Source organism: Ambystoma mexicanum, chromosome 3q (genome assembly GCF_040938575.1).
Source record: "Ambystoma mexicanum isolate Mex_15411 chromosome 3q, UKY_AmexF1_1, whole genome shotgun sequence".
Classification (NCBI taxonomy): Eukaryota; Metazoa; Chordata; class Amphibia; order Caudata; family Ambystomatidae; genus Ambystoma; species Ambystoma mexicanum.
The window spans coordinates 400,983,023-400,995,595 of NC_090926.1; the positions used below are offsets into that span (position 1 = coordinate 400,983,023).

At 49.2% G+C, this 12,573-nt stretch overlaps 1 protein-coding gene across 3 annotated transcripts in view; it reads left to right on the plus strand.

The window, feature by feature from the left end:
* The window catches only part of LOC138582632 (TBC1 domain family member 9B-like), a 1,499,720-nt gene that overhangs the window by 962,156 nt on the left and 524,991 nt on the right, over nt 1-12,573 (plus strand). For all 3 annotated transcript variants that reach the window (XM_069654093.1, XM_069654091.1, XM_069654092.1), the window contains exons 13-14: nt 2,064-2,193; nt 3,833-3,931. In XM_069654093.1, coding sequence (XP_069510194.1) covers nt 2,064-2,193; nt 3,833-3,931 — 229 coding nt within the window. The remainder of the gene's footprint in view (nt 1-2,063; nt 2,194-3,832; nt 3,932-12,573) is intronic.

Here is a 12,573-nt window from a genome sequence, read left to right on the forward strand (position 1 = left end):
CACTCACACAAACGCGGTCCTCTTTCTTACACGTTTCAAATTGTACTTTGTATCGCCCTCTTAACACCCCGGCTGTGCAATGTTTTCGGACTCACTGGGCTGACTTCTGCACTTTGGCTTCACAACGGTTCTTCGTTCCGAGGTCGGGTCTCGCAGCCTGCCGTCGGACACTCATGAGCTGTCTCACCTTCCCTGGGAAACAAGCACTTGCATTCGCAGTTTCTGCAGGAGACTAACATACCTCTCGGCTCCCATACACAGACTCTTCTGGGCTCCCTGGAGACACGGCTCCCTCGCCACGCTTATGCTCTTGCGAACGGCAGCTTTTCAGTGTCCTGGCTTCCCAGTCTTTGGCCTCTGTTCCTGGGCAGTTCTGGCGTCTCGGCTCTCCTCCCAACTCTCTCTTCTGCTCGCTCGTCCATTTGTGTAAGACCACACCTTTAATAGCGAAAAGACCAGTCAAGTGGAATCAGATGTGAATGGTTACTTACAAATGCCTAACTCAGCCTGACTCTATTAGTGGAACAGTGGTTTTCTCTAAAGTAGGTTTCCCTACTTTCCCCATGTTATTCCTGTGGGTAATCATTATTGCTCCGAGTCGCTTCTTCTTTGTCTCAATATTGCTTGAACATGGGGAGGGGGAGCTGGAGTGAATTTCAAAATACCCCCTTGACATTGAGAGAAAGAGATTAGAGGTGTAATAAGATTTAGATTGAGTTCTGGTCATCTTATCAGGGTATTGACAGGGAGTATAAGAGAATCTCGTAGTTCGTCCTTCCCCTAAGGAGACAGTTGTCCCTTTCTTTATGCCTGCCGATGGCTGATGTGTATAGGGTTCTGGGTGATATTCCCTATGATTTGGAGAGGATTAACAGATCTTGTTATGAGTGCCCTGATCTTGTTACATGCGCCTTCCTCCCCCTCCCTCTTGGGTAATCTACTCTTTCCTTTCTCGCACTAGGGTCATGACAGATAGAATGAGGTCTAGGGATTCTGCTACCTGGATTTGGGTTATGGGAATCCAGATACCCCATGAAGGCATCTTGGATTTCCCCCAAAACCACTGTCCTGTTACAATACTGTGATTTATATTGAGTTCCGATCATCTGATCAGGGTATTGACAGGGAGTATGAGAATATCCTAGTTCGTTGTTCCCCTAAGAAGAAAGTTGTCCCCTTCTTTATGTCTGCTGATGGCTTGTGTATAGGATTCTGGGTGGTATTCCCTATGATTTGGAGAGGATGAATGAGGATGAATAGATATTGTCATCAGTGCCCTGGCCTTATGTTACTTGTGCCTTCCTCCCTCTTGGGTAATCAACGCTTTCCTTTCTGGCTCTAGGGTTATGACTGATGGAATGATATCTAGGGATTCTGCTACCTGGATTTGGGTTATGGGAATCCAGATACCCCATGAAGGCATTTGGGACTTCCTCCAAAACCACTGTCCTTTTAGAATACTGTCTCTCGCCTGGGGCATTCCCATGATCACAACCCCAAACTCCCCTACCCAGGGGTTCCTCCCTCGCTCGTCCACCCCCAGGGTTGGGATCCAAAAGTGATGGCCATCCCCATTCCACCTGAATAGAGGATTCTCGGGGTCTACATGGGAGAATACCCCTAGGTTTATCACAGTACCTTCTAATACAACAGGTTATTTGGCTGTGTTCGTTCCCAGACCTTTTTGTGAAACTTATTATGTTGTAATCATGGAGTGTACATGATGTGGTCATACGCAGGACTTTCCTAAATATATGAGTAGTTGCCTCTTCATCTGTCACCTAATGCAGAGTCACTGATTCCACCCCAACCTTCCGTGAAGTCACTGCTGTGACGTATGCAAGCCCTAGTCACTGAATCCGTATGTCTTGTGATCAAATAAGCATAAAGGCAGATTTCCCTTAGAAGCATGTCGATAAGTCTTTACAGACAGAAATATGGCCCAAACCCAAAAACAGCATAGTGCTCTCTATGGCTGTATTACTGGTGAGAAAATTCAGTGGACGTCTGCCATTGTGTATAGAGGGAGCTGGTTTCACTTCTAAACTTTTTCTTTCCAATAGATATCTCGATAATGTTGTCAACCGGCAAAGTGTCTCCCCACCAATCCCGCACTTGCATGCTTTGCTTACCAGCGGGGACGAACCGCCGCCAGAAATTGACATTTTCGAGCTCATCAAAGCATCTTATGAGGTATGGTTGAATAAAAGGGGGATCTTGCACTAGCAAGAGAGTGTGGTGGGATTTTATGTATGTTCTTAGTTCTTATCCTCCCTGTACCACTTACAAGGGCACAGTGATAGACCTCTGTGGCCTACTCTAGCGTATGATGTCAATTTCTCCAGTTATCTTTTCATAGTGTAGTTTCTTTTTTTCCATGTACTTTTTATGACTTTTAAATGCTGTTAAGTGTGTTCTAAATTAGTTCTTGCTGACCCTTAACAACACGGTACATGTAGAATTGGGCATAACCCAGACTGGGGATGATTGGTATGAAGTGCCATTTATGCACTGGCTTGGCATCTGGTCAAACTCAAGTGCCCTTTTGACTCATTAAATTATTAGAACCCTGTTGAGTTCTTTTTGGCACAAAATACCTTGGTTGAAATGTATTTCAGACTCTTTATCGGACCCTAATCTGCATTGTCCTGCTCAACTGTCAACTGCTGCCGGGAGTAGACTGTATAAAACGGCTTTACACTCCTTAATCTCAATAAAACGAGAATCAATTGGGCTTTCCCTTTAGTCTGATAGGAATTACCTGCCTCTTATAAAATTGGAAGCAATACAGCCCTATTTGACATATAGCAACAAACCTGTTGATCGCTGGGCACTGACAAGGGCGTGCTTTAACTTATTGTTATTGAGAGACTTTACGAGCAAATGGCAGGGTTTTGAGCAGACTTTATATTTGCACAGGCTGCACTGCTGCGGAAGAACATCTCCTACACTTTGTTTTGCCTGTGTTATAATGACATTAGAAAACAAACTATCATTCCACTCTTGAGAGAAGGTCATTATAATCCGTGCCGTCCGGTACTTATATTTTTGCTATGAGCTGAACCTATGGTTGTTGCTTAGTGTGCCTTAGAATACTCGAGGAAGGCGTGGAATAGAACAAAACGTATTGTGGATGCTTTAACACAAAATGTTTTATACTGAAAGTTATTATATTACTGATGATTACTGATTTATTGTGTTTTTGTATACTGTGTCTTACCACACTGGAATGTATATATTGGTATGCTTTGTATTGGTTTATAGATTTTACTCGAATAAACTGAGAATTTGAATGGGAATTTCTGAGGCTATTCTGTAGACCTTGGGCATTATTGCTGGGGAGTATTAGTCAACCACCAGTTTTTCCTGTTGTGGTCTTTTAAATGCTACACCGAACAGTGGTCTATTTGGCATGTCCTTATACTCTAAGCCCACAATCATATGCAAATACTTTTGAGGATATGTAATGGAGCACCTGACAATTACAATGATCTGAGCTTAAATCTCATGGTTTGTAAAACGTAAAGGGAGGCCAGAAGTTAAGATTGCTTCGAAATTGAACCTTTTTCTATTATAAAAGGCTTATGGTCACTTTTCTGGTCTTTAATTCCCTCTGACTGGGTTACTGTTTGGAATTCTTTCTTAGGTACAGTGAGCCAGCACACAGAAGGATTACTCATGTTTTACAGAATGTGTGTTTGCCAGCAGTAATATGAGATGATGCACTTTAGGAGTTTACAGTGAGATTACACATTGACTTTAGCTTTGTAGAAGATGCCAACTGTTCTAAAAAGAATTGTTTTATGATGTTGCCTATTCTGTCTGGCTTTAGAAATTCAGCAGTTTGCGTGCTGACGACATGGAGCAGATGCGTTTCAAGCAGAGGCTGAAGGTCATCCAGTCCCTGGAAGACACTGCTAAGAGGAGCGTGGTATGAGAATGCTTATTTCCAAATTATGTGTTCAAGGAGACATAGAACTGGATTGACATGGGAGAACGCTTGGAGAGTGGTGCTAGGTCTTCTGTTGGGTTGTTGAGAAAGGTCATGAAATATTCCTCTCTTGGGTGTAAAAAGATTGTTCTTTCTCTGGGTGACTGGGAGAGGTTGGTTCTCTGGGGGACGGGTAGAGGTTGGTTCTCTGGGGGAAGTTTCTCTGAGAGACAGGGAGAGGTTGGTTCTCTGGGTGACGGGGAGAGTTTGGTTCTCTGGGTGACGAGGAGTTTGGTTCTCTGGGTGACGGGGAGAGTTTGGTTCTCTGGGTGACGGGGAGAGTTTGGTTCTCTGGGTGACGGGGAGAGTTTGGTTCTCTGGCTGACGGGGAGAGTTTGGTTCTCTGGGTGACGGGGAGAGTGTGGTTCTCTGGGTGACGGGGAGAGTTTGGTTCTCTGGGTGACGGGGAGAGTTTGGTTCTCTGGGTGACGGGGAGAGTTTGGTTCTCTGGGTGACGGGGAGAGGTTGGTTCTCTGGGTGACGGGCAGCGGTTGGTTCTCTGGGTGACGGGCAGCGGTTGGTTCGCTGGGAGACGGGCAGCGGTTGGTTCGCTGGGAGACGGGCAGCGGTTGGTTCGCTGGGAGACGGGCAGCGGTTGGTTCGCTGGGAGACGGGCAGCGGTTGGTTCGCTGGGAGACGGGCAGCGGTTGGTTCGCTGGGAGACGGGCAGCGGTTGGTTCGCTGGGAGACGGGCAGCGGTTGGTTCGCTGGGAGACGGGCAGCGGTTGGTTCGCTGGGAGACGGGCAGCGGTTGGTTCGCTGGGAGACGGGCAGCGGTTGGTTCGCTGGGAGACGGGCAGCGGTTGGTTCGCTGGGAGACGGGCAGCGGTTGGTTCGCTGGGAGACGGGCAGCGGTTGGTTCGCTGGGAGACGGGCAGCGGTTGGTTCGCTGGGAGACGGGGAGAGGTTGGTTTGCTGGGTGACGGGGAGAGGTTGTTTTGCTGCGAGAGGTTGGTTAGCCGGGAGACGGGGAGAGGTTGGTTAGCCGGGAGACGGGGAGAGGTTGGTTAGCCGGGAGACGGGGAGAGGTTGGTTAGCCGGGAGACGGGGAGAGGTTGGTTTTCTGGGAAACGGGCAGAGGTTGGTTTGCTGGGAGAGATGGTTCGCTGGGAGATGGGTAGAGGGTTCGCTGGGAGAGGTTGGTTTTCTGGGAAACGTGCAGAGGTTGGTTTGCTGGGAGAGAGAGTTTGCTGGGAGATGGGTAGAGGGTTCACTGGGAGAGGTTGGTTTTCTGGGAAACGGGCAGAGGTTGGTTTGCTGGGAGAAATAGTTTGCTGGGAGACAGGGAGAGGGTTCGCTGGGAGAGGTTGATTTGCCGGGAGACGGGGAGAGGATGGTTCTGTGGGTGACGGGGAGAGGATGGTTCTCTGGGTGAGGGGGAGAGGTTGGTTCTCTGGGTGACGGGGAGAGGTTGGTTCTCTGGGTGACGGGGAGAGGTTGGTTCTCTGGGTGACGGGGAGAGGTTGGTTCTCTGGGTGACGGGGAGAGGTTGGTTCTCTGGGTGACGGGGAGAGGTTGGTTCTCTGGGTGCCTGGGAGAGGTTGGTTCTCTGGGTGCCTGGGAGAGGTTGGTTCTCTGGGTGACTGGGAGAGGTTGGTTCTCTGGGTGACGGGGAAAGGTTGGTTCTCTGGGTGACGGGGAGAGGTTGGTTCGCTGGGTGACGGGGAGAGGTTGGTTTGCTGGGTGACGGGGAGAGGTTGGTTTGCTGCGAGAGGTTGGTTAGCCGGGAGATGGGGAGAGGTTGGTTAGCCGGGAGACGGGGAGAGGTTGGTTAGCCGGGAGACGGGGAGAGGTTGGTTAGCCGGGAGACTGGGAGAGGTTGGTTTTCTGGGAAACGGGCAGAGGTTGGTTTGCTGGGAGAGATAGTTCGCTGGGAGATGGGTAGAGGGTTCGCTGGGAGAGGTTGGTTTTCTGGGAAACGTGTAGAGGTTGGTTTGCTGGGAGAGATAGTTTGCTGGGAGATGGGTAGAGGGTTCACTGGGAGAGGTTGGTTTTCTGGGAAACGGGCAGAGGTTGGTTTGCTGGGAGAGATAGTTCGCTGGGAGACAGGGAGAGGGTTCGCTGGGAGAGGTTGATTTGCCGGGAGATGGGGAGAGGATGGTTCTCTGGGTGACGGGGAGAGGTTGGTTCTCTGGGTGACGGGGAGAGGTTGGTTCTCTGGGTGACGGGGAGAGGTTGGTTCTCTGGGTGACGGGGAGAGGTTGGTTCTCTGGGTGACGGGGAGAGGTTGGTTCTCTGGGTGCCTGGGAGAGGTTGGTTCTCTGGGTGACTGGGATGGGTTGGTTCTCTGGGTGACGGGGAGAGGTTGGTTCTCTGGGTGCCTGGGAGAGGTTGGTTCTCTGGGTGACTGGGATGGGTTGGTTCTCTGGGTGACGGGGAGAGGTTGGTTCTCTGGGTGATGGGGAGAGGTTGGTTCTCTGGGTGACGGGGAGAGGTTGGTTCTCTGGGTGACGGGGAGAGGTTGGTTTTCTGGAAGATGGCAGGGTGTGGGTCTCGGGGAGACAGCAGGGGTTATTTCTCTTTGGGGCAGGGAGAGGATAGTTCTCTCTGGGGCTAGAATACATTTGGTAGAGGAAATTCGGTTCCCTCTGGGTCAAGAGGTAATTTGATTCCCTCTGGAACTAGAGGGGAGATTTGGTTCTCTGGTACTAGAGGAGAGGTTTGGTTCTCCCTTCGACAAAGGGGAAGGTTGTTTCTCTCTGGGGAGAGGTCGGTTCGCTGGGAGACGGAGAGAGGGGGGTTCGCTGGGAGACGGGGAGAGGTTGGTTCGCTGGAAGACGGGGTTCGCTGGGAGACGGGGAGAGGTTGGTTCTCTGGGTGATGGGGAGAGGTTGGTTCTCTGGGTGATGGGGAGAGGTTGGTTCTCTGGGTGATGGGGCGAGGTTGGTTCTCTGGGCGACGGGGAGAGGTTGGTTCTCTGGGCGACGGGGAGAGGTTGGTTCTCTGGGCGACGGGGAGAGGTTGGTTCTCTGGGCGACGGGGAGAGGTTGGTTCTCTGGGTGACGGGAAGATGTTGGTTTTGTGGTTGACTGGGAAGAGGTTGGTTCTCTGGGAGAGGCTGGTTCTCTTGCAGATGGGAGGGTGTGGGTCTCGGGGAGACGGGGAGGGGTTATTTCTCTTTGGGCCGGGGAGAGGATAGTTCTCTCTGGGGCTAAAATATGTTTGGTAGAGGAAATTTGGTTCTCTCTGGGTCAAGAGGGAAGTTTGATTCCCTCTGGAACTAGAGGGGAGATTTGGTTCTCTGGTACTAGAGGAGAGGGTTGGTTCTCCCTTCAACAAAGGGTAAGGTTGTTTCTCTCTGGGACTAAGGGGACGGTGGTGGTTTTCTGGAACAGGGGATGGTTCTGGTGCTTGTGATTGAGAGATTGGAGCAGGGGGTGGTTTCTCTTTGGGACCATAAGTTAGTTCTCTCTGGGGTGAGAATAGGTTGGAACCTTTAAGTGGTGCTGAACATTCTCTCTTTGAAAATATGAGGGGGCCCTTGGCTTCGAAGAGGAGAATGTGATTTGGTTGTGGCACTATTGCTTCCTTCAGATAAGGATACCCTTGGATCATGTGGCTCTAGATCATGCAAGTGATCGAGGACTCCTGGGATAAAGCACTTTACAGTCAGTGTGACTGGCTGCTCACAGCTGTGCATAGCCCCATACTATCAGTGCTTATGGGAAAGAATTGGTATAAAGGTGATTAGGCTGTGCACTTATTCTGTTGGTGGTCAACTGGTCAATCAACATCATATATATACTTCCGAAGCTTGTCAATGTGTTTAGACTCCCATGCTTTGTGTCGGCCACCATCAAGTGGTTGGTCTGGAGTATTACAACTTGTAAGCTTTCAAAGTGAAAGGACAGGGATGTTCCCGTCACACTAGCCCTACCATGCGTGTGCAAGTACACACAGTTCTCCACATGGATGAGTACAGGCAGAGAACACTGCCCTGTTGGCTACCACTGTGACTCGAACCAGGGTTGCATTCGCACATCAAGATACGACTCAGACGGTCATAATCTGCTGACTGGTATACAGTAGCAGCAGTATGGATCTTGTGTTTCTTGTGGCGTAGAACATGCCTATGTTTCCCTATTCATTAACATTTCTTGGCTACCCCAGCTTGCTCCCCAAATGGTGGAAATGCCCTTTAAATTTTCTTTAAGTCCTTTCAAACTTCCTTTGAAAGGATATCCATATGGTGTGCAACTACGGTTTTCCAAGGGACTGAGCAGAACAAACTTGCCTGGCGTGCAAACCAAAAATGTTCAAGGACCAGAGGGCCAAGTGCTGGGTAGCATACGCTAAGAAGGCAGATGGCTCAGACCGTCCTTGAACACTGATGAAGTGGTTGGGGTCAAACAGCCTGGGGAAGAGAACACTTCCTACCCCGCAGAGCCTTCACAGGAGAGATGCAGTGGGCTATCTTCAAAGTCCCCTTCACCCCCACCCAGCACCAGTGGGCCCACTAGAAGATGGCCTATGGTGACCACATCTGGCAACTGTGAGGCTGCATTGTGTCCTCACACAAGAAACCCTGCCAAGTTCAGGCCCATACAAGCCCCATCAGCTGCAAACATGGCACTGAAGACTCTGGTTCGATGCCTAAACATGATGGTGACTGGTTAAAGATGGCATCTATACATGGTTCTGAACCGCTTTGCAGATTTTGAAAAAAGCTGTTAAGCACTTGATACAAGTAGCTTCACACAAAGTGAACATTACAAATTGGAACACTACAAATAAAGATTCACCCACTAAGCATTTGTGGTAGAAGTGCTCTTTTTCCCTAGGCACTCAAAACCACAAGGGCAATACTCCCACCAGGCTTATATCCTCTCACTTTGTGTCTCGGAGAAGAGATGTTTTGCCCTTGATATCCTACATGCTAAAACTCAGTGCCCAACCATGACAATACACACCAAGCACCTCAATCCTAGTCGTTGGCCTTACTGGCTAAGTGGTTAGAAGAAATGTACTCCTCCGCAAAGGATCAAGATAAGGAAGACTTTATAGATGATGTGCAGGAGGAGGACATTGGGGCCCCTATTTTCATGCCAAACTCTCTGTGGCTGCCGACTGCCTTATGGACACTGTGCACAAAATGTATACTTTCCTGCTGGAAAGAAAAGGCATGATGCAAATGAAGCAACAGCTTCCAGTAGAGATCCATTTGGAAACACTGAAAGCACCGTTCATGGGCTACATTTTCCCAGATGACCTCTACGATGAGGTGGACACTGAAAGTGAAATACCCAACAAGTGAAGGATCCAGAGCATCTAAGGGGCTATCTCATGGACCCCCTGCCAGACAATATTGAGCTACCAAATCCCACAGGGTAGATTAGTATTAACTACACAGCTCTTTTAAAGAAGGCTACTTTCTCAGTGTTTAGTATGAGGGTGCTGAATCCAACAGCTCCTATGCAATGATACGATTGTGCACAGCGAGATGAGACTTGTTCAAGAATCGACATCCACCTTAAAAGGCAGATTACAGAAAATCATCCACGAAGAACAGCTATCTGCGAACACAGTCATTAAAATGCCCTTGATGGCACAGGGGCAACAGTCATAGAGACATTCCTGGCTATGTTGTACAGGGTTCTGCCCGAAGACCCAGGGCACCCAATTGATAAACCACTGGAAGAATCTCTTTTTGTCCAATTGGTGGATGATGCCCTGAAGATAGCCAAGAAGGAGTTTGAGACTTCGAAGACTCAAGGTGGCTTTGCATGTCGTCTACATCAATGCTATGGGGCTTCATCTGCTCAAAGGCTTTTTCAGAGCCAACAACCACAGGTTTATGCAACAGCCCAGCAGTTCTCCCAAACCACCCAAGGAAGTTGGGGGATAAGGTTTACATATTTTCCCGTCAACCCAGTTTAAACCTCAGCATTGTCATGATTCCTGCCCCTCGTGTCCCCAGCCCTCCAAGATGTCAAGCTGGAGCCAGGCCACGATCACCTACATGGCCCTCAAGGGCCTCTCCATCCTTCCAAAGACCCACTTGTAGTCAGACTTGGCGCTTGTGGCACCAGACTCACTCACTCCCATAGGATAACATTGGGGATTGGACTTGTAGTGCATTGATGGGGACAAGATGGATGCCCCCACATATTTCGGTTCCCAGAACTGCATGGCGGTCTAGTCTTTTGGGTGTGGTTCACCCCAGAGACACCTGGGATACCCAGAGACTATTTTGGCCACACCCAGGCTGAGAAACACGCTTTGAGTTTTCTGCACCTGCAGCTTGACACTCGCCGTGTTCGGATCGGTCTCCAGTAGGCCTGCATCTTTCTTCTGCGATCAGCTCCTGCAAGAACAAGAACACCATTAGGAACAGCCTTACCTTGGAGCGCTTCTGCCCATCATTCATCACTCCTTCTGTTCTGCAGGCATCTTCGGCGGTGTCATTCCCATCCCGGCACGCCGCTTCCTAAGGAAAAGGGAAAAGAACAGAAAAAAGGCATTAGTAAGCATTCTGCAAATCTTTGCTTATTTTTTAAATACTGTAGCCTCAAACGCTTACCTGAATCCCAGCCACTCTGGGGAACTCGGTCTCCGGAACTTCTCATTCATCTGCAAGAGGGAAAAGACACTCCAGGTTAGCGTGGAAACATCTAGAGGCGCCGCATACCGCGCTTACCCACCGCATTTGTTCTTCATAACCGGCATCCATGCTGAAAACGTTGCGACACCTAAAAGACACAGAAAAAGAACTCCGTTCAATACAAATACGAAAGGGGTGCATCGCGCTCTCACTCACCTTCAGCGCTACTCATTTTAGCAGCACGCCGCCATCCCCGGATGCCGGCCATCATCTAAGGAATGAAAGGAACGAAGTTAGAGAACTGTTCATAAGACTCACTATACTTAACTGTCGGACTCTTGCCAGTGAAGTAACTAGGCAGCAACGAGCCCGCATCAATCAGCGCGCCCCTGCGCTGAAAGCAGGACGGAGAGCACACTATTCAAGAAAACAAGGCCCAGTCTCCAGTCGAATAGCCTCCAGGGAAGGGTTTGAGGTCGTAAGAGGTCAGAACAGGCTGAGTGACGTCCCCGTGGATACCAGGTAAGCGTTACAGCATTGTGACAAAAGTCATGCAAGAGTGAAACCCTCCAAATGTGGTACCTATAAACAGTGTATCTCCAGTTCAGGTCGCCTTCTGTGTTGATCACTGTGGGAGGAAGGATAATATCATACATCCACTCATGGCAGAGGGATCATAGCCAACAAGTGGGTACTGCATCAAGCGGCTGTCAAATCCGAATATCAGACCATTAGACACTGTTAGTTATCTACAGAACATGTTCAGCTCTTTGCAAAAAAATCACCAGCCGCCTGCAAAAGGATGCCATCGCAGAGGTGCCATCTCATGAGAAACACACAGGTATTTATTTACTTAGTATATTTTCTAGTTCCAAAAAAAGACTTAACCATGAGACCATTGTTTGACCTAAGGCCAAACCTCAAACGCTCTACATGATTACACTTAGGAAGTCATGTCCCTGTTAAAACACAGTGATTACATGGCAACGCTAGACATGAAATATGCATACATTCATATTTTTATGTTCTCCGCATCTCCATTGCCTCAGGTTCAAGGTGGACAACATACTTTTTCAATTCAAGTTTCTTCTTTTTGGGATAGCATCAGCACTTCATGTATTCACAAAGGTGTGCTAGCCATGGTTGCAGCACACATGCTCAGAGAAGTAATGAAACTCCCAGGAATGATGGCGTACTGCATTTACGTAATTCAGCTTGAAGATCTTTACATGCCTCATCTCCATGAATGACTCGCCATTCACTGGTCATAAACTATACATGCAAGTGGAACGAGCTAGTGGTTGCATGTCTAAAGGTTGTATTGACTCTAAATTATTAGTCTCTGTGACGAATCATGGAATGACATCACTTCTCCCCAAGGGGCAGCCCTTCCCTGTAAGGCTAGGGTGGTGCGGCTGCTAACTGATACTCCCCCTAGGGCTGGTAACATGCAGGAGGACCTTTCAGGGGAGGACTCCCCTTTTGGGGATGAGGCGGTACATTCTAAGCTGCACAACCCTGATTCCATTCTTTTCCCCATCACACAGCCCACACCTCGATCACGGGGCATTCCTTCCCACGCCCACATGTTGTATTACAATACTGCAACCTATAGTAGTACTGACACAAGTAGGCCCTGAGGAGGCATGAAGATTACACCACTGAACCAGAAGGAGTGTCAGTGTTCTGTGGAGGTGGGCACAACAAAGGAATATAAAAAGCGAAGAAACACCCACCAGGAAGTCAAATTGGCCAGTGCAGGCCCAGAGCAACAGCGGAGGCGGAAGCTGTTGAAGTTGGGAAAGCCAGAAAACCGAGGACGCCTTTGTGCAGCTGTGGGAGTCCTTGTAGGTTTCAGCAGGAACTGGTCCACAAAGAAGATATAAGAAGCATGGTGGCGTGACCTCGAGGAGGTGGGCGGTTTGGCTCAACAAACACCAAGAGAGGGCTGTGGAGCTGCCACAGAGACAAAGGTGAAAGCCCAGATACCAGGGAGCCTGGGAGAGGCCGATAACCATCACAGGAAGAACCATTGGAGTGC